This window comes from Electrophorus electricus, chromosome 19 (genome assembly GCF_013358815.1).
Source record: "Electrophorus electricus isolate fEleEle1 chromosome 19, fEleEle1.pri, whole genome shotgun sequence".
Classification (NCBI taxonomy): domain Eukaryota; kingdom Metazoa; phylum Chordata; class Actinopteri; order Gymnotiformes; family Gymnotidae; genus Electrophorus; species Electrophorus electricus.
Genome location: NC_049553.1, coordinates 2470200 through 2497008, shown reverse-complemented (window position 1 = coordinate 2497008; position 26809 = coordinate 2470200). Strand labels below are relative to the sequence as shown.

The window sequence follows — 26809 nt, the reverse complement described above, 5'->3', positions numbered from 1 at the left end:
GGAACAGATAACACAAGTAAGCACAAAATGCAGTTTTTAAATGAAGGTTTTTATTATTAAGGGGAAAAAATCCAATTAATTCTGTTATCTTTGTCTAATATTTAAATTTGTTTGATGATCTGAAACATTTAAGTGTGACAAACATGCAAAAAAAAAAGATATCAGGAAGGGGGCAAACACTTTTTCACACCATTGTATATGTATGTTAGTAAGTTCATTAGAGATCATAGATTTTTCATTTTCTAGACAAATCTCAGTAACCTTGCTACTGACATTTCAATGTGTGCGTGTGTGCATGCATGCACTTGCGCATGCTCTATTCCTCCACACTGTATGAAACTCAGATTTCTGTAGATAATTATAAGGTTCTTTGTATAATTATAGTTGCATTACTTGAATTACTCTGTCATTTCAAAGCTATTTTTCTCCATTTACTAACATCTTTGTCTCTGTAATGTCACTCTCTCCAATTAAACATGAGAGAAGTATACTGCTGATTGTCCACCTGCTACAGTGTGTGCGTGCGTGCATATGCAGCTGTAGGTGTGTGTACAGGTGAAGGTCACCAAGATGTGAAATGGCAAATCTCTCACTCACTCTGTCTTATTCTGTTCTCTCACCAAGACAAAAATCCATACAAGAAGCCTGATGGCGTTAAGGTAGGTTCATTTTGAACCATCTTTCTCTATAAGATTTTTTCTCATTTTGTAAGTTATGAAATTATAATTGAATAAAATAATTTAGGAACTTGGGCTTGATGGTTTCAGTGGTTTTATATTCATTTCCTCACTTGTCTTTCTGTCTTATTCATGTCTGTGTCATGGCTATCAATTTTCACTCCAAATTTGCCTTTAGTTTGTATCTTTTTTGTTTGCTTTCTTTTTTTTTTTGGCTCTTTCTCTTACTTCTTACTTTACATCTAATATGATAATGAGAACATTAGGCTTTGGTGGGGAGGTCTGCTGTTGTTAGTTTGGTTTGTTAATGAAATGGCTGTATGGTGCCAGCATGGCTGAAGGATGGTGGGGGGGTTTTTTTGTTGTTGTTTGTTTGGGTTTTTTGTTTGTTTTTTTACTTTTTATCCTTTATTCTATTTTATGAGAGGTCAAGCCAGTCCTCAGAAGAAAATGTGGTTATTTTTCTTCCACTCTAGCTTTTGTTCCAGGGACAGTTATTCTGCTGGAATTGGGACTATGCAATGTGCACAGCTGGGATTTTAATTTGATAAAGATCCAGGGCCTATGACCAACACAACCCACTCTTCACTATCCTTTATTTGATGCTGTTCAAGTCCTTTTATTAGAAACTGGATTGAACTTGATCAAGAATGAGGAATATATGACCTCCCATGGACAGCCCTGTGGAGGTCTATGGACGATGGTTTTTTTGTATCTCTTTGGCTAAGCATACAACAAAACATCATTCAGTCATTTTAAACTGATCTGAAAGCCAAACAAAATATGTTTTGTGATTTAAAGATTGAGATGTCCTTTACAAAAGAGTTTCTCAGGGCTGTTCTACTTTTTTCTTGGAATAACTCAAACTAACCTCATTCAAACTATAAGGGGGAAAAGAAGGACAGGGAAAATGGGCCTCATTGTATCATTGAGTTTTAAATTATTACTACACACTTCTCACTTATTTCTTGTCTTCCTTCAGTAAATCTCAGAATAGCTTACATGAACATGTCCACTGCTGATTTAAATCTTTTTTCTTTTCTTTTTTTTTCTTGTTTTTATATGGCTTAGTCACACTTTTTTTTCCCCCCTAGTTAAACAAAAGTAGTGTATGTGACACCAAACATGTGGTGCTATTGCCAAACTGAGCTTTGGACTTGCCAAATTTGATTTATTTCCCCTAAATACTGGAATTGTTAAACCAGTTCAGTTTTCAAAACGTCCTGCTACATACATGTACAAAAGGCCCACACACTTTTTGCTTTTTTGGAATGGATATAATTTCCTTCATTGGGCAGCTATGCCTATCTTGTTTCTGTCGCCTCCCGCTTGTAGATGAACAACAAAGCCAACGTAATCACCAGCCCCAAAGAGCCAGTGCCCTCTCCTGCTCTGGTATTCTCAGTCTGTCTGTCATCTGTCATCACTGAAATATCTCTCTTCATCAAGAATCTTTGAGTTTAGCATCCGTTTCTTGTGTAATAATCTGTGGCACTACAGCCAGAAAAAAACCCATAAATACTATATTCAGTGCATGTTTCAATTCCATGTTTCCTCTGCACTGATGTCTGATTTCTGTTGTGTACAAGCTATTTTGTGCGTCGGTAATTGCTCTGAGTGACTTTATTTTGACAAATATTCATGCTTAAAGGCAACACTGATGTGTTAAGTTTGGGGTGAAGGCTAACCCAAGCTTTAGTAGAACTTTGGCAAAGCCATTTTCAGTTATGCTGTTTATCCGTTCATCCATTTCCATCATTCATTTGTATTCATCGGCCTGCATGGTCCGTGTTTACACAGACACGTGTGCACACTTATATGCAGACATGCGTACACACATGCATATAATGTGCATGTAGACACGTACACGCTTGATTACATGCATGCATGTGCATGCAGACATAAGCAGACAGATATACACAAATGTATGCAAGCATGTGCACACAGAAACATTACCATATATGCACACACAGATAGAGACACATGCATGCATACATACACACACACGCAGAGTAAACTCCATCCTGTTGCTTATTTGACTCATTACACCTTACTTTGCGTCTCCCATTGGGCAAAACTCTGTGTGCAAGTCTTTAACAGTGTGAATGTACAGCACGCAGTTAACAATTATTAACTGGTAGTAGCATGTCTGAAAGGACTCTGTTTAGATCAAAAGATGTCTAAAATGGTTCTGGCTCATATTCACATACAACTATGTTGGTGTTTTAGGTGCACCTCATTTTACTGTGCATGCCTGTGTCATAACTGCTTTCTCAGAATTTACCATTGAAGATTTTTTTAAAAACCCACAACTAAATCAAAACATTTTCCTATAAAAATTATCATCTTATTTTGTATCTTCTAACCTCAAAACTAACATTCAAAGATGCTCAGCTGCTCAGTACCTCAGTATTCCTTACTTGGGGTACTTTAGGTTTGCATCCCTCAGTGGAGAGCACCCTAATGATGCAGTTCAAACAAATTGGAGCCATAACCCCTGCTTGCTTTCCTCATCATTCCTTTCATGTCTAAGCCGCTGTATTCCACTTTCTTCGAAAGACCACCAAGCATGTTTTAGAAAGGAAATTAATGTTGAGTTATCTAACATACCACCTTGCATTTTGGTTCAGATAACTTATTTTCTCTAGTAGGGGTTCATTTGTAATCAACACCATGAATTACACTGGCTGGTTGATTTGGTTGTTGGGTTTTTTTTTCTAATACCTTTAGGTGACCCCCCCCCCCCCCAAAAAAAAGGGGGTGCTTTTAGACATAGCAATGCTTGGTGGTCTTTCAGATCCAGCTTTCTGCTGGACCAGGATATAACACCTGACTTCCTACTTGTCTTCACTACCTTCCTTTTCTCTCCATCCCTCTCGATCAGGAGCCTCAAACCACTGTTATCCACAATCCTGCTGATGGAAACAAGGTATTAAGTGTCTGCACAAGGATCCCTCAGGCACAGATTTTAGCTAAACAGTTCAAGCGTTTATCATTATACCGCCTGAACGCTGATTTTGGTTTTTTGATTGTACTGCTTGATCGCTGGCAGGACTTGTTTGGAACAGAAACTGCAAAGGGTCCATTAGACTGGTTGAATTATAACTGAGGGCTGTGCTTCATTAGGTCTTGTGTGATGGAGGTGAAGGTGCTGTTACTCTGCATGTTTGTAGGCTTTTGTGTATTTGCTGTTTCTCCTTGGGGTGTCATGGGGTGTATATTTTGTGGCTTGCTTCACAGGTAATGTTACAACCTTTTGAGAAAGTGCTCTTTGACAGGCTTGGGTGTGGGGTGTGGAATCGTTGATGTAAATGAATTTATTTATGAACCTTGCATCTTTGTTACCAAAGCAGAACAGTTCAAATAAAAAAGCACCATGGAGACCAACGCTATATATGAAGAATGTAGTTAATCCATTAAGATTTAGATTAAATGATGATCTTAAATCATTCTTTCCCAGTTAGCTTACTGGGGCCTAGTTTAATGTGTTTTAAAGTTTAATGTGGAAGGGAGGCATTGGGCAGGAAAAAAAAAAGATTTCTGTGATGATTTGAGGCATTTCTGTGTTCAGAGAAGATTTACATAACTGTCACTTTCCTGTCCTTTTTCAGGAATCTTCAGAGAGTGCCAACACCACCATAGAGGACGAGGATGTGAAAGGTACGCCACATCACAGTGCAGCAATTTCAGTTGATCTAGTTTCAGTGTTTTGTTTTTTTTTCCCCTCCCACATGTACAGCATTTTCACTGACTCTCCTTACCACTCTAATGTGCCTTTCTACCCAAGACTTGTAAGAACTTGTCCTGAGCCACGTCATGCTAAACGTTTTCCCTCTCGCATGATTCCAGTTAAACATGGACATCAGTCACAAGTGTTTGCCACTGTTATTAAGAGTTCCCGGTCAGGACTGAAAAGGCATCATGAGTGGCCAGAGCTCCTGCCTGATTTTTAAAAAACCGAGTTCAGCATGAATGTACCCGGGGTTGCGAGGGCTGCGGTTCTGTGTCAGGGACCGGCACTGTCATGGGGTTTGCTTCAGCTGCTGACAAACACTGGCCCCGCTCACAGTGAGGACGTGTGGGGAAATGCAGTAGGGCAGTGCCTTCAGGAACCTTGGCCCTGTTCCATGTTGACACTGAGCACTGACACTGCTGCACTACAAGTGGCTGCGTGGGTGCAGCTCCTGTGTGCTCCAACAAATGCACTTGGACAGCAACATAAAAATTCTGTTTGGATCTGCCGCTGCCGCTCTCTCCCATTATGGCTGCTTTTGCCAGCAGGTGTTTTCATCTCCTTTTTGTTGAGCATTGATTCCTCTCTCATTGCTTACTTGTTTCTGTTAAGTCTTAGCAGCTGGTGTTTTTTGGGGGGTTTTTTTTGGGGGGGTGGGGGTGTTTTTGGGTTTTTTTTGTTTGTTTTTTGTTTTTTTAAACCATGACAGTCAAGGCCAGTTCAGTTATATGTGTTTCATGTCAGTGTTGAAATTTATATCGTAAAGAACTCAAGGGTAATTCCATGTTCTGGTTGTGAATTTGTGGTTAATTATCTACCAGTTAGCTAATTGTGCACAGATATCAGCCTTTATCAGCACATATATTTGGCTAGGCTATCTAAAGTGGGAGAGTGATGCCAGTTTACTTTAAAACAGCTTCTTAAATTGTTCATTCAATTTGCATTGGAAGATATTGATTTGCAAGTAGGATTTTGTTCTTCAATCCATGTATCAATATTCAGTTCACATTCATGAACATTAACCTCAACTTTTTTTTCTTTTTACCCTGCGTGCATATATATATGCCTGCCTAATGCATGGCACTGATCTGAGAGAAGGAGAATGAGAATTGTGCAATAGCACAGTGATGCATGAATCCCTTTGATAACAAATAATGTAGCAGTGAACACATGAAGCTCTTTTTTTGGGGGGGGTTAGCCAACTGAAGCATTCTAGTTCTGCACTGCATTCTGTTCTGTAAAATTGAATTTTCATTTTCTATGTGAGCTGTTACTTTTTACTTTGCTGGTACTCAAATTATAATGAGGTATTAAAATAATTGCATGCGTGTGGGTGGTTGTGTGGGTGGTTGTGCTCATGCGTGCAAGAGAAAGCAAGAATGTGAGGTTCAAAGACATTTAATATCTGTCTGCTCATTAGTGAATTGCCTAATGAACAGGATAGTTTGCTTTCACAATAAGATCTGAACTTTTCTTTTTGTGTGTCAGTCCTCTTCAGGCCATCATGGTTTTGACCCCAGTCGGTGAAATGAATCTCTTCTCTGGCACATACCTGCAGGGCCATTGTAAGACCCTGGAGCAATGTCAAATTTTCATTACAGAATTGATGAGCTGCCTGTTTTGAAAGCTTGTCTCTTTTGTAAGGAAACCTGTCTGTGGCCTGTAGATGGCTCTACTCTGATGCTCTAATGTAGACATCTTTGTAACTTATTGCAAGAGCATAGGGAATACTGTGTCTTTTTTTTGTGCGTTTTGCTGTTTAGTAAGTGTTGTGTAGCTGTTTGTGCTTTTGCATTCAGGTGTTTAATTGCGGCATGAGCCCCACAGTAGACTGGTCAACTAGGACTATTTTCCATTTGAATAGATTTAGAGGAAAAGCCAACTTCATCCAAATCAATAACTTATATCCTCCTCTGTCAGTTAAACTCTAGTAAACAAATATACCAAAAGGTTAACCCTCATCCCCAAACTGGAACATTAATTCTTCTTTTAAATATGTGTCACACAAATTAAAGCTGTAGTGTTGCCCACTTTAAAAACTATGCAGTTTCCATAGTATATTAATCCAGTAAAGGCTCTAAACTCTCAGATGAATTATTTAAAGGTAACAAAGTTTCCTATATCAGCCATTCCTAATAAAGGAAGGGTTAACAAAGGAATGTCTGGATGACCTTGCATGAACTTCACTGTTTTTTTCCATGGCTTTCCAGTGGTTCACTCTCTTCCTCCAGTTTCTTTGTTTCCCGTTTTCAGTGACCGCTCTGGAGTACACCCTCTTCCTCAGTTCATTCCACCCATTCAGTTCCTTGTCTCTCTCTTCTGCCCATTCCCTTTCCATTTTTCACTTTGCTTTCTACACCTTTGTTTGCATTCCACATACAAAGCTTTGAACATTCACCCAATTATCAAGACACCTTTCACCGACACTCTGCAGCCTTCCTTCTCTCATAACAGCGCCTCCCTTTCCCGACTAGAACGCTGCATAGCGACCGATCTCAGAATCTGCCAGTGGGGGCGTGCCCACTCGTGCTCCTCTTCCTCCCTCTCGTGCTTTTTAGCTCATGGCCAGGTGCAGAGATGGACTGTACCAACACTTTCAGACCACTTCTGGCCGTTTGCTTGTTTGACTTTCTGTCCACCTGTATGACGTTACACTATGTGACTTCAGCAGCCTGTTGTGGCATAACCCAAAGCCTTCTCGCAAATGCCCTCAGCTACTTCAGAACCACACCGTCGAACAGTGCAAGTGTCAGTGGGTCAGTGAAGAGGGCATCCACCTGGGTGTGTTTGCTGGAGTTACCAGTGAACTCGGCCCAGAGCTTCCCATTCAGTTACTGTCCAGTATTTCTGATTAATTGCAGAATTTACCTCTTAAAGCAAATTACCAGGAGTCAAAACTGATTTATTCGTTTGTCGATTTATTTATTTGCATGTGTGCGTGCATGTGCCTGCGTGCGTGCATTCATGCGTCCCTGTGTTCAAGTTTTGTCTGTCATAGCAGTGCTCTCTGGTGGTGGATGTTGAAACTGGAGAGTTTGGCATGGTTTCAGGCGTCTGACACCAATGAGCTCAACAATCTGTGTTGGCTGTGACAGCCTCAGGGGTATTTGGGTGAGCAAACACAAGGTTTTTTTTTTGTGTGTGGCAGATCCTTGCATAGTTGTTTTTTAATAAATTCTTGCATGTGCAGGTTTTATCCATGTTTTTAAATACATGGTAAAATATATTTACATTTTTGTTATTATTTATTGGAACTGTTTTGTGTAATAGGATTTTTTTTTAACTACATTTGGTTGCTTTCTGTTGTTGGAATACAGGTCTTGGAAACACGTTCTAATCTTGGAATACTGGTCTTGCACACCAGCAAGAATGTCTTAGTAAACTAGATTGTTCTTGGGTTTGGGAGAATGGAATAACCTTTGCCTCAGTTTAAGTACATTATCTGAATTAGATTCAGCTGAAGTGATATTACAGGGGGCCTCCAATATTTTTTACATTTACAGCATTTGGCAGATGCCCTTGTACAGAATGACTTGCAACAGTACTTTGTAGTCTCTATCAAATACATATCCTCATGTCAGTGTTAAGAATACTATCGGGCTAAATAAATAAATGTCGATCAGCATGACTTGTTTATTAGTTAATGGATGTCACTCATAATTCAACATTTGTACCCAGCATTATGGCTAATATAGATTTTTCCTTTGCTTGGGTGATGTTTTGTTTATTTAAAAGATTTGGTTGTTTTTAAGTGTATTTGTTTTAGATGCATGTGCATGAAAGATCTTTTCAGCAGGTCCCAGTAAACATTCTATTCATTTCAGGCAGCCATATTGGAACATCAGTTCAAGTGCATTTTTGCAATATTTACTATTCTTGTTCTGTTTGCATGTTTTGTTGATTGTTGTGGGAGGGGTTTGTGGGTTTTTTTCAGCTTTGGCTTCTTCCTCCTGTTGTTGTTTTTCTCACTCTTCTCTGCTTGCACTTTAGAATAAGGAAGAACAGTGAAACCCACTTCCTATGTCCCCACACAGCACCTGTTAGGGAGTGTGCTTAGAAGTATTATAAGAATATTACTTTTCTTTACTATTCCATGTTCTTCATCATTAAAATATTAAAGCTCCAGACTATATTAAATTATTTAAAATAGAATTTATATCACATCATGCAGTTTATATTTTTTAATGGTTATTGCAATAATTTTATGTTTCAATTAAATTGAAACAACATTTGTTTAAAAACTTAACCTGATGTGGAGAATTTACAAGTTGAAGCACTGAGCCACAGTGGTTACATACCTTGTGCATTGTCATATTAACGGTTCCCTTGCTCTCTGAATACATGTAGCTCTTGTAACTTGCCTGGTAGGGCAGAAACACATGATGCTAGCAACACCTAGGTACTGGGTTAGGTTACCAGGCATCACACAAACGGTCATGTATATGATATGTAAACACTCTCTCACTTTAGTGTTGTTTACTCTTTGATTTAGCACGGAAGCAGGAGATCATCAAAGTGACCGAACAGCTGATCGAGGCCATCAACAATGGGGATTTTGAAGCTTATACGTGAGTGTCCACGCCCTCTGTCAAGCCACTGCCACAACAACTGAACACACATTAAAATGGCTCCTGTCTTCTAATTATGGCCCACAGGAAGATTTGTGACCCTGGCCTGACCTCTTTTGAACCTGAGGCCTTGGGGAATCTGGTGGAAGGAACAGATTTCCACAGATTCTACTTTGAGAACTGTAAGGCATCACTGGACTATTTCATTACTCAAAGAAAGTTAGCGTGTTTTTCAGGGTGCAGAAGTGAAATTTTTAAAAATGTATTTAGTTTTTATGGGGTGGGGGTTGTTTTTTGTTTTATTGTTGTTTGTTTTTGTTTTCTATATAGTTGTCAAAGTGTGTGTAAAAGGAGGAGTGATGCTGTTTTCACATCATGGATTTTGCTTTTCAGCCACATACTGGCTTTGCAGAATAGCCAGCAAATATCAAATCAGTTAGCAATTCCCCCTGAATCTGCAGATGTTTTTTCATTTAATTTCTTCTTCCACCTCAGTTTGTAACGGCGAGCCTCGTGACCGTTTCCCGTTGTTCCTTCCCCGCCAGCTCTCTCCAAAAGCCACAGGCGTGCCGTGCATACTATCCTGCTGAATCCCCACGTGCACCTGCTCGGCGAGGATGCCGCCTGCATAGCCTACATCCGGCTGACCCAGTACATGGATGCCAGCAACATGCCTCGTACCATGCAGTCAGAGGAGACCCGAGTATGGCACCGCCGCGACAGCAAGTGGCAGAATGTCCACTTCCACCGCTCCGGCTCGCCAACTGTACCCAGCAAGTGAGTGCACTATGTGCCTGTTGCCGTTTGTGACATTGTGCCTGTGCACAGGGGCTCATGCGTGTGTCTGGCTTAAGGTGTTTTAGTAACCATAGAGATTCTCCGTGATTGCTCTAATAATTATTATCTAAAGTGCCTATGTAAAAGCTCAAAAATAAATGTCACAATATCCATATTAGAAGGCTAAACTTCAGACCTTAAAAGTCAAAATGGATCATAAGAGTGTTAATTTGGGGGGTTTTTTTGTATGTAACTACGGATATGACGTGTTTTTTGATTTTGCAGTTAATGAGGCCTCCTGAGAAGGGCTGCTCAAATGAAGACACTTCATGTTAGATGAGCTCTGGTCCCACCAACCAAGTGTCTGTCACACCAAAACCCCACCTATCACAGGTTCTCAGCCCTGTCAGTCTTGTTTACATATCGTCACTGCTGGACTTAGCCGACGCAGGGGTGGAGAATCAGTGAATCATTTTGTATCAGGATGTATGTATGTGTGTGCATGTGTTCTATTCACATGCTCTCCTCATAAGGCATTTATGTGGAAAGCATGTTCTTATTAGGTAGACTTTTATCTTTTTTTAAATGTTTAAATTTTCTATGGTGAAAAAAAGTCATTATCGCTGTTATATATTTGGGTGAGGTTACATCAGGAAATGGACCTGTCTATATATACAAAATTATACCAAGTTATAAGCGGTACACAGACACAACAGTGTGAAAAATCCATATCATTAGAGTGAATACTAATCTAGATGCGATATGTCATTGTCACATCAAGAATATAGATAGAAGCATAGCCCGCTCCTTTCAGTTTGGTTCATGTCAGTGCTTTTCTATATTTCTAATTGAAGTGCAATATGGCAGAAAAATTATGAATTTGACAAACGAGCTTGCTTTTGTTTTTGGTGATGTATAAGCCTTTTGTGAAGTTGTGTGAATTGCTATTCTTGCATTATCATTTTAGAGTATTGACAGTTTGTGATCTTAGTTTAAGCTTTGTTCTGTTCTGTTTACTAGGGCTTAGTGGGATTAGCATCAGTGGTGTTGTAATACTGACAGGGGGAACATTTTGGCAAATAGTTTGCTATCCTTTGTGTGTTAGCACATGAACACAGTAGAAAGACAAAAATATTTGTAACTGAAGAATGTAACAAACATGTACTACACCAATGAACACAATTGCTCAATCAGAATTTTATTTTGCTGACTTATTGTGAGAGTTTTATGGTTTTGTTTTCATTTTTATATTGTGTGCTAATCAATTAATGAGGTATTCTCAAAAGTCCTCAAATTTTCAATCCTTCATTGATGTAGTAACCTTAGGTCTGTTAAGTACTGCATGAAATGTCTTACTCTACTCCTAACTCATCGTCACTCCTTCTGGTAGGTATGTGTGCTCAGTATCGTGTGCATCTTGATGGTTCCTTGATCTAAGTCAAATAAAGTTTTATGCATTTATATTTCAGACATTTCCATTTAAAAAAAAAACAAAGAGGGGGGCATGTTTTAATCATGAAACTAAACTGGGTTCAAAAACATGTATGTTTGCAAAAAAATGTCACTGTTGCCATTATGCAAATGGAGCTGACATATCAATAAAAAGGCAATATTTAGGAATGTTCATAAATAGAACTATACTTATAGACTAACAAACTTGAAACAACCACAAACACTTTTTGTTGTTTTTGTTTTTTGTTGTTTTTGATGTAGGGGTGGGGGGATTGTTTATAATTTCCAGTGTTAATACAGAAGGAAATCTGTTGGGTCAGGATGTTGATGCTGGGTTTTTGTTTGGTTTGTTTTTGTTTTGTTTTTTTATCACATTTTTCTGTTCTTTATGATTTTTTTTTTTCTAAAGAGGGGGTGGAAAAGCCCCATTGATCTTCAAACTGAGAAAAAACCCAGTGACACAAATTTGTACACTAAGGGCAAATGTGAGGACAGCTAAAGAGGGTATGTCAATAAAAGTATCAATAAAATGTGAAATTTGTGCAGCCCCTGATTTCTCCCTCATTGGTATTTATTTTTTTAAGATTCTACACCTAAATAAAGAAACATTGATTTATGTTTATGTATTATCTGTGCATTGATCAGGCTAATGATGTCCATACTTAATAAATCACATATACCTAATTTACAATTAGGATTTTCATTCAATTGTTTTACAGATTGGACTTCTAGCTTGGTGTTTTGGAAAACATTTCCAATTTTTATGGTTTCCTAAAAGTTGCAATTTCTTCTTTACAAAGTCCATGTTTCCATACTACTCCAGTGATCATAACAATGCATTTCAGGTGCAGAAGAAACTCAGGCATCACCACATGAACTACATGTCCAATTTATTATGTAATTTATACACTGCAGCTGCTGGTTTTTGATATTCACTTAGTCATTAATACATGCCCTTATAGATGGCCATATGTACGTAATCACCAACATGGAAACAAGATGTGTATTCAGGAAATTTGAATTTCATTTTTGATTACAAGGATGCATTATGACGAACAATACCAAACAGCATCAGTCCTGGACTGCATTTGCCATGAATCGGGAACAGATAAGTGACTGTTTATACTCTCTGGATTCCATTATTTTTCTTTTTAAGATGGTAATACATTTCAAGAACAGCTTTGCAGTGCTCATGCTACTTGTTTATTGTAAAAAGACAACTTGCTACTTGCATTAAGAAAACCACTGAGAACATCCACACATACACACATTCTCTATGGGCAAGACCAAATAAACAAAGAGTAGGAATAAATTGATGTTTGGAATAGATCTGTAATTTACCGACCACGTAGAAAGAGGTCTCTCTTCCCTTTTCACTTCTAGTAGTATTTGTCTGTGTCATGGTAAACTGAACAAACAACATTTGTCTGGGTTATGTGTTGCTTGTTTGCCTAGAAAGAACATTTTATTGAACACTGCAAAATATCGTTCAAGTTTACATTAAATTTGCAGTTACTGTGCATTTGCACAGTTCTATGCATAATTAAGTAAATTAAAGTACATTTTGAAAGTTCATGTTAGCTGAAAAGCATTTTTAATCTACAGGTTGATTTTAAGATACAGTTCTTTTCTCATATTTGGTATTCATCATGCAAGTGCCACTGCCACTATAGTCATGTAATTAAAAATTTCAATCAAAAGATTGTACAGTATGCTATTTTAAAAAGGTAAATAGCCATGATGCTGTGAAAGTAAGGGAAGCAAAAATATGAAACCATAAAAGATTGTTGCATCCTTATAATTGTTTTTATTTATATTCTAGTCCCAACGTCTATTCCTGTTAGTAATATATCAAAGCAATAATATATTTCAGACCTTTGCAAAAATTCACTTTTTACTTTTCACGTCTTGAATGGCCCTTTTTGTTTATATTAGTAATGGACTAGAGGGGGGAAACAATACTTAGGAAAATGGCATCAATGTGAGATTACCACTTTCTTTTATTTTACACCATTTGAAATATCAGAAATAAAAACAAATCAAATCAAATCCAAATCCACATTCTCTTTGCGTTCCTCATACATCTGATGAGCTTTGTTCACAGTGTTCTGAAACCCTCATTACTGTACGTGTGCCACTAATATGGGAAACAATTAGACTCAAGATCACAAGCACAGAAAGAGTCTTTTTTGAGAGTCACAAATGGAAACTCACCCATTAACAACATCCACCCTTTAAACAATTGTGAATGCTTAAGAACTGGACAATGTACAAAGAAATATAGATTAAATGAACAAAACTTTCATGATTGCTACTTTCACTTACACATACAAGGGGGTAGCATTGTTGTGACTGGAGGTTAACATAGTGAGGAAATACACACACTATACATAGTTAGGGCAGACCAAGTCCACCGTGCAAAGCTGTTGTGGCCTCATGAAAATATGTGGACGGACCAACAGAAAAACAAAGCGCATGAGTGGGGAACAGTTTGCCAAGCTTTCATTCAATATGACTTTCTAAATGCACATTAAAGGCAAGCATGTCAAAATCTAGTATTCAATAAACCATGGCAGCAGACTGGTGACAGTGATTTCACATTTATACTGAATACCAATTATTCAAGCTCATTCTGGTATTATGGAGAACTGCACAATAGCACTCATTCCATTTCTACACAACCTCAATACTGTCCCAACTTATACCTGCCTTTGTGGTATCTGGCAAACATGCCCTAGTAACAGATATTAAAGAATCGGTTATCTATCGAAAGCATCTGGACAGAATTTGAGTAAATGATTGGTAATATGCTTAATTGAAGTAGTGTGTTGGTGCAAATGTTCAGCAGGTACATGCTGCAGTTTTCCCCTTCATTTTCAATTGAATACATTTTATTTCATATTTACATGTCCTATGTTATCAGCTATCTTGCAGAAAGAGGTTAATGTCCAAGATGACCCTTTTGTAACATATTTAGGATAATGTTCATATTTTCTACTACAACAGTCAAAATAATTAAACAAGAAATATCACTGGGAAAATAAAACTGTCTTTGGTCACAAACAGAAAATAAGAGCAGAACTTGGGACCAATATCCAAAGAAGAGAAATTTAAACTTACAATCCATTACAAAGTGCTTTATTGTAATGGAGAAAATAAGATGAAATCTAAGATGGGGCCCTGAAACAGGGAAGGGGTCTGTCATGGTGGTAGTGAAGGAACAGAGTGATGAGCATGTGGCTCATAATCTGATATTCTGCCATGGTTTTGAGGATGCTTGCCGCACAGCGAGTATATGTGAAAAGCACACTTTGACTAGGCTGTGGAAAATGGGTTATTCTCGTCCTGCTTTTCCTCTTCTGTCCCCCCCCCCCTCCGCCTCTCCCGTTTCCGGCTTGTTGGTCACATCCGGGGTGCAGTAGCGCTGGAGCAGTTGGTGCAGGTGCTGCTGGAGGTCATCAGGGCGCAGGGCCTCCGCTGTGTCTTCCAGTTGCTCCAAGTGCATGTGTTTGCCCTGGCCATCCCTCACCACTGTCTTCTTCTGAGTACATGTCTTATGCATGCGGATCCTGCAACATGCACCAGCATGAACAAGGAGAGTTAGCACACAGCGCTCGTAGTGCATACCGCTTGGCCATCTCAGCATCACTCATTTACTCTTCCTTGTGCCCTGGAAGTGACCTAATGCAATGCATTTTAAAAACCGTTTTTCTTTTTAATGATCAGACAAACGTTTACAGATATTAGCAAGTTCACTGAACACACACACAAGCATGTGTTTAAGCTTTACAGCCATAACTGGGAATTTCTACAACCTATAGTCCAGTTTTTTATACTGCAAACTTTGAATTGCGGCACTCATTGGGCCTGATTAGGGCTTTGAAAAGAGCATGTTAGCAGGTATTAAAGCTCTATTAGTTAAGGTTATACACTGTGTGCAGAATTATTAGGCAAGTTGTATTTTTGAGGAGTCATTTGATTATTGAACAACTAGTGCTCTCAGTCAATACAAAAATGTTAATAAACCTCAAACCTGAATATTTAAGAAAGTAAAAGTGAGGTTTTGGCTTTATTAGGAGAATATTTATGTCTGCATAAGTATTGGGCAACTATTATTGTGCAGAATTATTATGCAACTAAATGAAAAATGGACATTTTCCCCCCATTTCACTTGTTTATTTTCATCTGTTAAAGTTAGAATAAGAAAACGAACAACTCAAAATTTGCAAATAAACATTTCTAACATTTCAAAAAATAAATAAATAAATAGATAGATAAATAAGTCAACAACAGTCATAAGCCTTCCATTTATGCAGTCTATCTGTTGACAATCAACTTTTTGAGCAGCTGAAAACATAGCATCCCAGACACTGTTCAGAGAGCTGTACTTGTTTTTTTTGTCTTCTGTTTAAGAAGGACCCACAAGTTCTCAATAGGGTTTAGGTCACGCGAGGAAGGGGACCAAGTCATTATTCTTTCATCTTTTAAGGCCTTTACTGGCTAACCATACAGTGGCTATCTTCAACCCAAAAGGTCCAACTAGCTCATCTTGCTGGCGTCTGAGTCAAAGTGGAGCTCTGTGCCCGTTACTGATCCAGCGATGGGCCCAAACATCTGCTCCGGCAAGAATCACTCTCGTCTCATCAGTCCATAAAACCAGAAAAATCTGTCTTCAGATATACAACTTGATCCTTCACCTCATGGGTCTTGTTTAGTGGTGGTCAGGTTTCAGCCTTCCTTACCTTGGACATGTCTCTGAGTTCTGAACACCTTGTACTTCTGTGCACTCCAGGTAGATTGCAGTTCTGGAATATGACAGCACTGGAGGATAATGGCTTCCTGGTCACGTCACATTTGATTCTTCTCAAATCTTTGGCAGTTAAATTTGCATTTCTTTCTCAACACATTTCTTGCGATCCTGTTGACTATTTGCAACAAAGCGGTGATTCTGTGATCATGCCTCATTATTTTAGTAATTGTAAGAGTACTGCATCCCTCTGAAACACTTTCTACAATTGTTTAGTTTTCAGAGTCAGTTAAATCTCTTTTTTGGCCCATTTTGCCTGAGGAAGAGAAGCTGCCTAATAATTATGCGAATATTAATATAGGGTGTTGATCTCCTTAGACCACACTGTAACATGGGTTTGAACCCAGGTCGGATGAGTGATGATACCAACATCTTACTGGGTGAGCAACCATGCTCTAATGATGGTGGGCCCGTGTGCAGAACAGTTAGATCTTGGATCAGGTAAAACAAGAGGAAAAACAAAACACCATGCCAAGCGTGGAAAAAGGGAGAACAAAGGACACCACGGGAAGAAATGGCAACCACGATGCACTGGGGAAACCAAACTAAAACTTCCCAAACAAAACCAGAAAATGGGGAGGAACGTGAATGGCTAAGGGAAGCCTCAGGAGAGAGACAGACTCAAGAGGGAAAACTGGAGAGGGGAGGGGACGTGTAAAAACATGGACACCCTCACAGCGCAGAAGTAAGGTGTAGCACAAGGGGGAAAACTGGAGAGGACGTGTAAAAACACAGACACCCTCACAGCACAGAAGTGAGGTGTATCATAAGGGCTCACAGACCTCAATACCCAAAGTTACCGACTAGGAGCTTGGCTCAGAACTTTGGCAAAGACCCAGCAAAGAATGACTGGCTCACTGGGCTTATATAAGCTCTAGCCCAGCTGTTGGGTGTTAAGCCTGATTAATGGTATGGTTGACTCGAGGCCTCCCTCTGGTGGCCAGAGGGGGCCTCGGCCTGGTGCCAACCCTTACACACACCCTTCCTCATTCCACAAATACACATCACCTGATATGCTTACATCCAATAAGCATTCAAGTTTATACAGCTTGGAGTTGGAAAATATGCATAAAAATTATGCTATGGTCAAAATACTCTCTTGCCTAATAATTGTGCACAGAGTGTATATGCAGGAAATGTTACATGCCACACTCAATTTAAAATTCACTCATCGGTTACACTTTGCTCCTAAATCACACATGATCAAGTCACTATCCAGACCTTCTGACCACAGATCCGTCCTCCGTCACGATCTCTTTCTCCACTAAATGAGGCAAGATAACTTTCTCAAAGTCTCCTGCATAACTCAAAGCCTGGATATTACAGAACAAATATGAAGGAAAGCATTGAAGACATGAAAGAAACTGCTAAATGTGATCAGAAGTGAGGAGTATTTGTAAGTATAAAAAAACTAAAAGTATTTTAATAAATATGCAAGGTTTTACACCAAAATATCCCTGCTTTGGCAGAAAAAGATTCCTCTGTAAATTCATTCTTAAAATTAAGAGATAACACTTCAAGACATAAGAGAGACGATTCAAAGCTTAAATGTTCTATTACATTTGCTTCTATATAAACGTTCAATAGCATGATGATACGAGCCTTTTCAAAGTCGTCTTTTGCTGAGGGGAGATCTGCTGACAGCGATGGATCACCGATGTGCTTTTCCATCCGTTCCCCCTGCACCACCATGGTTTTGATGACCTTGCTGACTTTCCGACCTTGGACAGGCTCTACTTCAAATTTAGAGGCTGTTGCCCCACCAGCGGGTAATTGTTCCGAAAACGTCACCTGCAATTTGAGATTTCTTAGTTCTTATTGGCAGACCTCATCATGGGCAATACAGTATCAGCATACAGTATATTGCATTTTGCAAATGACAGTAGATGAATGCAGAAAACACACCCACCTTGGTCTGACCTCCCCCACTTTTTACCACAGTCCTTTTCACCACTTTGGAGAAACCATCGGTGTCATCCACAGCGATAGCTTCTTGCTGACCTCCCTCTACCATTAGGTCCACTTGCTCTACTCCATCCGCCGATACATACTTGCGGATTATCTTTCTTGTGATCTGTGTGAACACAAGAAAAGATAAAAGATTTGATACCTAAAATATGCTTTACAATCAAAGATTTACTGGACATTAAAGAATGAAAATTTGAAAAGTGAAAAAAAACAATGCAGTTATTCCATACTAAAGTGAGAACTATCATGTTACCTTTTTGACCACCAGGTTTCCATGCTCATCCACATATTGCTCCTCAGTCACTGCTTGAGAGGGAATCTCAGGCATCTCGTCCCCCTAGATAAAACAAAGTCAGTGTCAACTCATACTGTACAGTAGAGACACGTGGGGTCAAATAGAGGGGAATATTTAAAAAACAACAACAGACCACCCGACAAATAGTCGCCAAGTGCTAAATATACAGTTTATACACAGCCAATGTGAACATTAAAAATTATAATGTGCAACATGAATGGGTGGGAAACATTTATCTTTTGAAATGTCTGCTTCTGCCTGGTATCATCCACATCAGGCTTTAGAATCTACCAACTATGACTTTTTGCATTCTGCTCTTGGCACCAACTAACCAACCAGACACATTGTAACCTGATATTAATGTAAATAATGAAAAATACTATACAAGACAAATGGCTAAATTCCTTGCCTAGTATTTGATAAATAAAATCAGCAAGGAACCTGCCCTCTTGACCTAATAGGTCATTGTCTTATAACTTATCTAGAAACTTCCCTAGAGAGGAAACTTGTCATTAAGGGACCCTGCCCGATTGTGTGGATAATTAATGCTTGGTTGCACATTGTGTGCTGCCAGACTCACTGGGGGGGAGTAAAGCAGAAAACCAATGTGTGAGCTAAGCTAGACTTTACTAAATTACATCAGTACCTCAGTGCATAAATAGTCCATATAGAGTTCAATCTTGCACAATAAACAAGACGGGGAGAAACAGGACCTAATATTATAACATGCACATCCAAACAAATACCTGGATTATAACTCTGCGTCGTACCACTCGGGTAGTTAACACCTCTTCCTCTGAGCTATCAGACAGCAAGCCTAGCTCCTCTGCTATTTCCTGAGAGTCGAAGATGCATCACTGGTATCGAATAAACTTTAGGCCCATTTTTTTAATGTTTGCATGTCAATGCATGCAAAGCCAGTGCACTAATAAGGTTCCAGGTTTCAAATTTGGTCCAAGGTGCATTATGTAAATTACTTGTTATAATAGCTAATATTTTATTTTTATTAATTATTGGACTCAATATACTGAATTTAAAACAGGTTAATTACTGTGTAAGTATTGTTTAGGGTTAATGTACATACAGAATGCACTATGGAAATGAGGGCCAACCAAAATTAATTCCAAGGTGTTAAAGGGAAAAAGCAACAAGGTATCAGGTCCAGAAGTCCAGCTACAAGTCCAGTCATCTCGCTGTCACATAGACAATGAGTAATTTCATTTGTAATAATATATCACACCTTTAAAATGTGATCAAATTTGCATGCGTGCAGACAAAAAAAAAATTAAGTTTTGTAGAGGTCAGGACATGAGCTTGGGATAGGGGCTTTCTGCATTCTACCTAGAAAACAATAAGCACAAGCCACAGTTGCACTCATGCTCAAAGGCTTACCCTTCCTAGAGCATCATCGTCATCATATTGGGCTTCCTCCCTTGGAGGTATCTCTTCAGCATAGGGGTGTTCACCTGCATATCCATAAGGGTATGCCATCTTTTCACCATGTTCATCTATGTATTCCTCTGACTTAAGAATGAAGGGCAAATCAAGTTCCTCACCGCCCCAGGATATAAGATATTGGTTATCCTCTCTTTCTACATGTTCTCTTAGGTTGGAGGTATATTTCAAAGAGTCAAAGCCTGGGCTACTTGGCAAAGATGGAAGTTCCTCAACCTTGTAAATAGTGTCAGGCACATCTAAAAGTTCTGATTTCACTTCTGGCTCAGATACATCTGAAAATGTTTGTTGGCAATCAAAGAACTCAGGTTCTGACTCTAAACTATCTGCATGGGCAGGGCTTTTTTTAACTTTCAGATCAACATCCAACAGCCTAAAGTCATCTGTAGGTTCTGTTGATTGTTCAGATATCTTGAGTTCACGAGTCATTTCCTTGGAACTAGGCTCCAATGTGGTATCACTGGAGACCAGTCCTGGCTTATCTCTATCAAGGGTTGCTAATGTTTTCTCAAATTCTGAAAGAACCTTCTGGAAGTCAGGGGAAAGCTGAAGATAGTCAGTGGCCCCAACAAGCAGATTTTCAGTAGATAATAGTGAATGTGTATAAGGCTCTTTGTCAGAATCCGATTCACTAAAGACAGGCGAAAGAGGACTCAGATCAGTTGCAGTGCTTGCAGATAGTGTCCTCAAAGACCTTAAAACCACATCTCTGTAGGCAGGAGGGGTATCATTAGAACTAAAAATGGGTGAAGCGGAGCTGCTTAAATTAGGTGTCACTGTTCTATGAGACTCTCGCAGATAAAACTGGAAAGGAGTTGTATGTATCTGACACGGCTTGAGTGATTTGTTGAAGGATGTCATGGGATGAACATCTTCCAAATCAGGACTAAGAAATGTGTTTCCCTCAGGTATACTGAGTAGAGACTTTGTGTCACTTATACCTGGTTCTAGGGATGATTCACTGCAGAAAGAAGATGAAATTAATTTTAGCTTGTGTTCCAAAATGGCCACTTTACCACAATCTTGGACTATTGATGAGCTTTCCTCACTGACAGTGGCATCCTTAAGCAAAGCAGTAGAACATGGGGTACCTTGATTCAGAGTTAACCCTTTTATAACCTGTGCTTTGAACTGAATATCCTTTTCTGAAACTTTGTCTTGAAGAGCCTGAAAAGGAATTAAGGTTGAGCATCAAATCTACACTGTGGCACCATTTGCTTTAAAGAACATGCACTGATACTCATCTTTCACAGTCATGAGATCAACTGAAAATGCCTTGAAAGCCAAAAATCACACAGAATCTCTTTACAACAAGCCATGCTTCACAGACAATGTGAAACCTCTCTGTATATGTATATAAAGATTAGTAAGTTAGCCAAAATCCACCACACTGTCTGACAATACAATCCATAAGGGTTATTCATTTAGGGCTGATTTGTTATTTGGATCCAGAAGAATGAAAACTGATCCTTCCACCATGTCACAAATGTTAAAGCATTCCTCCAGTACAGTGACATGCTAAGCTTCTTACCCCTGAATCGGATTCCTGACACTCTAGTTCCTTGGTGGTGTAAGAGCTTTCTTTAATATCCTCTTTGTCCTGAAACTCAAATTCTTTAACTTCAAATCCTGCTGTTTGATTATCTCCTTGAGTGCTTTTAACAACACCATCTCCTTCATCATCTGCTGATGGTTTCTTTACTTCCTTGTTTTGTGAATGCAGTTCCTGTCTGCATTCAATGTTCTTTTCCACTGATACTGAGAAAACGTCTTGATAGGAAGGTAATGTTTCACTACCACTATTCAGGTCATCATTGAAAGACCTCTGGGACTGTTCTTTAGGCTCTGCCATTGTTAAATATGATTCACAGATGGTCACAGTTTTTGGTCTATCCTTTTCAGCTGACACAACATGGAGCAATGCAGCATTGCTTGTGGTGTGAGTTTCCTTGACTTGCGTTACAACTTTATGTAAAGATGTTGCCAAAACTGGGCTTTCATCAAGTGAATCTTTGCACTGTGTTTCAGATGTTACTGACTCAGGGGATTCTGGGCAGTAATCTATTTCAAATATCAGAGAATCAGGTGTAAAAGCATGATTAGATTCCATCTCTAACGCTTCAGGGGATGGGCATCTGCATGCAGACTCAAATGAAACAGAGAAGGGTGAAATTGATTCAGAATCACATTTGGATATCTCAGAAATAGGGGATATTGGCCTTTGCTCAGTGTCTGGTTCTACTGATTGTGAATGCATTGAGTATGGATTTTCCAAAGGCACCAAAGTCAAATCAAATTCTTGTAAATCAGAGCTTATTGGTGATATTTCCATTATACTTGATTTATTTGTCACTGACAATGGCCTAAACTGAAATTCATGCTCATTTGGAACTGGTAAATAGACTAAGAAGTCAGGTATGGGAGAATCAGGTGAAAGTCTTCTGAATTCATTTATAGAGCAAACTGAATCTGGTGAAGATGGTCGGCTTTCAAAGTGTACCCACCCTGTATAAGGCAATGCAGGCATATGCATGACTACTGGTGAATCAGGTTCGAGATGTCTGAATGCATTTAAGGATGTAACAGATTCTGGTGAAGAAACTCTATGGTCTGACATTTCTATATGATATTCATGTTCCAGGGGTGTGTACAAACCTAAGGAATCAGGGACTGATGAATAATTTTCCTCAGTAGATTCACAAGATTCCCTAGCTTGCTTCCTTGAGTGCAATAATGATGAACTTATGTATTCTGTCTGATTATTATGAGATACATGCACACTATCAGAGTCACACTTGGAAATTTGTGAAGTCTCAAGTGCATCAGATAGTGTCTTACCATATTGGTCTGTGATGCTGACTGACTTGTCTGTTGGGCAACAACTCTGGACAATTTCCATTTTACAGCCAACATACTCAAACATGCCGGTTTTAGGAAAGAAGCTTTCACCCCTATATTGGGGGTCATATATATGAGTTCTAAGGCTCAAAGGAACAGTTTTGTATACAAGTTTGTATTGAGGCACCATTTGGACAGTCTCCTTAAGCAGAGGTTCAAGTTTAGTTTCAGATACTGCTGGATCACTTGTTGAATGGACAAAGTCTCTTGAAGTGTGCAATCTAACATCTTTTATATGTATGTTTGACTGTGTTAGCTGAATGTTCTCTGGTGAGGAGTCTATAAATAAAGGTCTGTTTTCAGTCCATGGGATTTCCCTTACTGCAAAGTTTTCAAAAAATGATGTACCTGACATTTCCCTGCATGTGGTATCTTCTGTTGGGTCTTGTGGCCAAGGTCTACAATCAGTAATTGGAGATGAAAGCACATTCAACTCAAATTCTACATCTGATGTTACTGATTCAGGAGAATCTGATCTGTAGAATTTTATTGGCATATCCTTGTTCTTTGTCTCAGGAACGTGTAAATCTGATGATACCGGACTAAACTCATTAAATGCAGAGGAAGGCTCCAGTGAGGATATATGTCTTTCTAAAGAAAGTGTCTGGTGTGACATAGGTTTGTATTTATTTAAGGAGTCAGGGAAGACCTGATTGATTGCATTCTGTTGTACTCCTGATTCAGGTGAGTCTGGTCTTATGTCTGGGTCAAAGTCCGAAAAACAAAAACTAAACTCAGAATCAGGAACTCCTTGCTCATACACGGGTTTAGGTGAATCAGGGGATACTTTTACATGTAATGATTCAAAAAAAAGTGATGAGAACTGTGGTACTGGTGAATCTGGAGATAATGGTCTGTATGCATTCACAGACTCATATGACTCAGGTGAATATCTTCTAATATCTGACAGTAAGATCATAGACTCAGGTGACATAGGCCTGTATTCAGGTATAGAGTCTGGTGAATGTGGTCTGTCTTCAAAATCAGATACAAATGAATTAGGTGACTCTGTCCTCTGCTCAGTGATGAGCAAATCTTCAAGACATGATTCATATTCTATAGAATCTGAACATATGGATTCAGGTGAACATGATCTGTATCTATAAAATGGCACAATACTCTCAGGGAAAGATGGACTGAAATCTGGTACAGGTGATTCAGGTGATAATGGTCTGCTTTCATCAAATGATGCCAAAGAAACAGATGATGAAGGTCTGTATTCACATGCTGCCGTGGTAAAAATATTTAACTCATTATCTTTATCTGATGCTAAAGACTCGGTAGAGGATGATCTACATCCAAATAGTGGTAGTGGTTCAAAAATCATTGTTGAGTACTGTGGTACTGGTGAGTCTACAGATAACGGTCTACATTCACTAACTGACTCTGGTGAAGATCCTCTAATGGCTGTTAAGATCATAGATTCAGGTGACATAGCCCAGTATTCAGCAATGGAGTCTGCCGAAAGTCGTCGTTCGTCAATTTCTGTTTTTAAGGATTTGGGGGACTCTGGTCTCTGTTCATTGGTGAAAATCTCTTCAACAGATGATTCATATTCTATAGAATCTGAAGCCACTGACAGTGCTGAATTTGACCTATAGCCAGACATTGCCAGAGTGCTTTCATTGAACATTGTTCTGAAATCAGGAATAGGTGAGTCTATTGATAATTGTCTGTTCTTGTCTACTGATGCTATTGAATGTGGTGATAATGACCTATTATCAAAATCTGCAGCAGTGAGAACATTTAGTTCAAAATCCACATCTGATGCCAAAGAATCTGGAGAAGTTGACCTGCATCGTGTTACTGGCACTGACTCAATAAACAAAGCAGAGAACTGCGGTACTGGTGAATCCGGAGATAATGGTCTGTATGCGTTCACAGACTCATATGACTCAGGTGAATATCTTCTAATATCTGACAGTAAGATCATAGACTCAGGTGACATAGGCCTGTATTCAGGTATAGAGTCTGGTGAATGTGGTCTGTCTTCAAAATCAGATACAAATGAATTAGGTGACTCTGTCCTCTGCTCAGTGATGAGCAAATCTTCAAGACATGATTCATATTCTATAGAATCTGAACATATGGATTCAGGTGAACATGATCTGTATCTATAAAATGGCACAATACTCTCAGGGAAAGACGGACTGAAATCTGGTACAGGTGATTCAGGTGATAATGGTCTGCTTTCATCAAATGATGCCAAAGAAACAGATGATGAAGGTCTGTATTCACATGCTGCCGTGGTAAAAATATTTAACTCATTATCTTTATCTGATGCTAAAGACTCGGTAGAGGATGATCTACATCCAAATAGTGGTAGTGGTTCAAAAATCATTGTTGAGTACTGTGGTACTGGTGAGTCTACAGATAATGGTCTACATTCACTAACTGACTCTGGTGAAGATCCTCTAATGGCTGTTAAGATCATAGATTCAGGTGACATAGCCCAGTATTCAGCAATGGAGTCTGCCGAAAGTCGTCGTTCGTCAATTTCTGTTTTTAAGGATTTGGGGGACTCTGGTCTCTGTTCATTGGTGAAAATCTCTTCAACAGATGATTCATATTCTATAGAATCTGAAGCCACTGACAGTGCTGAATTTGACCTATAGCCAGACATTGCCAGAGTGCTTTCATTGAACATTGTTCTGAAATCAGGAATAGGTGAGTCTATTGATAATTGTCTGTTCTTGTCTACTGATGCTATTGAATGTGGTGATAATGACCTATTATCAAAATCTGCAGCAGTGAGAACATTTAGTTCAAAATCCACATCTGATGCCAAAGAATCTGGAGAAGTTGACCTGCATCGTGTTACTGGCACTGACTCAATAAACAAAGCAGAGAACTGCGGTACTGGTGAATCCGGAGATAATGGTCTGTATGCGTTCACAGACTCATATGACTCAGGTGAATATCTTCTAATATCTGACAGTAAGATCATAGACTCAGGTGACATAGGCCTGTATTCAGCTATAGAGTCTGGTGAATGTGGTCTGTCTTCAAAATCAGATATAAATGAATTAGGTGACTCTGTCCTCTGCTCAGTGATGAGCAAATCTTCAAGACATGATTCATATTCTATAGAATCTGAACATATGGATTCAGGTGAACATGATCTGTATCTATAAAATGGCACAATACTCTCAGGGAAAGATGGACTGAAATCTGGTACAGGTGATTCAGGTGATAATGGTCTGCTTTCATCAAATGATGCCAAAGAAACAGATGATGAAGGTCTGTATTCACATGCTGCCGTGGTAAAAATATTTAACTCATTATCTTTATCTGATGCTAAAGAAACTGGCAGACCACACTCAGTGGAAATCGTCCTAAATTCAGGAATGGGTGTGTCAAGTGATAACAGTTGACCCTCATCCTCTGATTCTGCTGAACTGGGTGACAAGGGTCTATAATGGATCACAGTGAACTGATCATCAGTGGTGTAGTATTTGTTTTCTGATATCATAGGTTTGGGATTTAAAGCTCTTTGCCCTGTCATTGATATGGTTGATTCTGACAACTGTCTTACAAACTCAGGTACTAGTGAGTCTTGTGGTATTGCCCTAAGCTTATTCACTGACACTGCTGACCCTGGGGAAGATGCTCTTATGTCTTTTAGGAACATTATTGATTTAGTAGACATCGGTATATATTCACTTATTGACTCTGGTAAAATGGGATGGCTCTCAAATTTAAAATTAGAGTCATCTGCTCTATTGTCATAATTGTATTCCACACTAAGACACTTTTTACCACTGTACTCAAAAACACCTGGCTTAGAGAAAAAAGTTTCACCTTTGTACTGTGTGTCATATACTTTAGAAATAAGTTTATTAAGAACAGGTTTATATACAAGTCTATACTCACCTGTAGCTAATGCAAATGAAGATTGCTCTGCAGCTGTATCTGTTGCAAGTGGTACAAACACAATCTGATGCTCAGAAACAAATGACTCTGATAATTTTGGTGAATGTGCTTGTTTCTCTCCAAGAACCAAGTTCTGGTTTTTACTAGTTATATTTGTTTGTGGTGCCTCATGAGGTGAGGATTTTACATAGGTGGCTACACCTGATAGTGTTTCAGTGATAGCTTGATGTAATGGCTTTTCAGTACATTCTATATCTGTCATCTGTGTGGTTGACTCAATTTTATGGGCTGAGAATTTAATGGGGG

The 26809-nt window shown here is 39.0% G+C and overlaps 2 protein-coding genes across 10 annotated transcripts in view; one reads left to right on the top strand and one right to left on the bottom strand.

Moving 5' to 3' along the window:
• camk2d1 (calcium/calmodulin-dependent protein kinase (CaM kinase) II delta 1) overlaps positions 1 to 11760 on the top strand; it is a 47575-nt gene extending 35815 nt beyond the window's left edge. For 2 of the 4 annotated variants that reach the window (XM_027013117.2, XM_027013116.2), the window contains exons 13-19: positions 625 to 659; positions 3562 to 3606; positions 4289 to 4337; positions 8903 to 8978; positions 9066 to 9160; positions 9524 to 9755; positions 10041 to 11760. In XM_027013117.2, coding sequence (XP_026868918.1) covers positions 625 to 659; positions 3562 to 3606; positions 4289 to 4337; positions 8903 to 8978; positions 9066 to 9160; positions 9524 to 9755; positions 10041 to 10044 — 536 coding nt within the window. In that variant the 3' untranslated portion in view covers positions 10045 to 11760. Of the gene's footprint in view, positions 1 to 624; positions 660 to 3561; positions 3607 to 4288; positions 4338 to 8902; positions 8979 to 9065; positions 9161 to 9523; positions 9760 to 10040 lie in introns of those variants that run through there. The other 2 variants (XM_027013118.2, XM_027013119.1) reach the window with 2 other exon arrangements.
• Positions 11761 to 12080: 320 nt separating this feature from the next.
• ank2b (ankyrin 2b, neuronal) overlaps positions 12081 to 26809 on the bottom strand; it is a 74008-nt gene continuing 59279 nt past the window's right edge. For all 6 annotated transcript variants that reach the window (XM_027013111.2, XM_027013112.2, XM_027013113.2 and 3 more), the window contains 5 exons: positions 18236 to 18319; positions 17924 to 18088; positions 17617 to 17805; positions 17236 to 17327; positions 12081 to 14776 (listed from right to left, as the gene is read on the bottom strand). In XM_027013111.2, the coding sequence (XP_026868912.2) occupies positions 14542 to 14776; positions 17236 to 17327; positions 17617 to 17805; positions 17924 to 18088; positions 18236 to 18319 (765 nt within the window). In that variant the 3' untranslated portion in view covers positions 12081 to 14541. The remainder of the gene's footprint in view (positions 14777 to 17235; positions 17328 to 17616; positions 17806 to 17923; positions 18089 to 18235; positions 18320 to 26809) is intronic.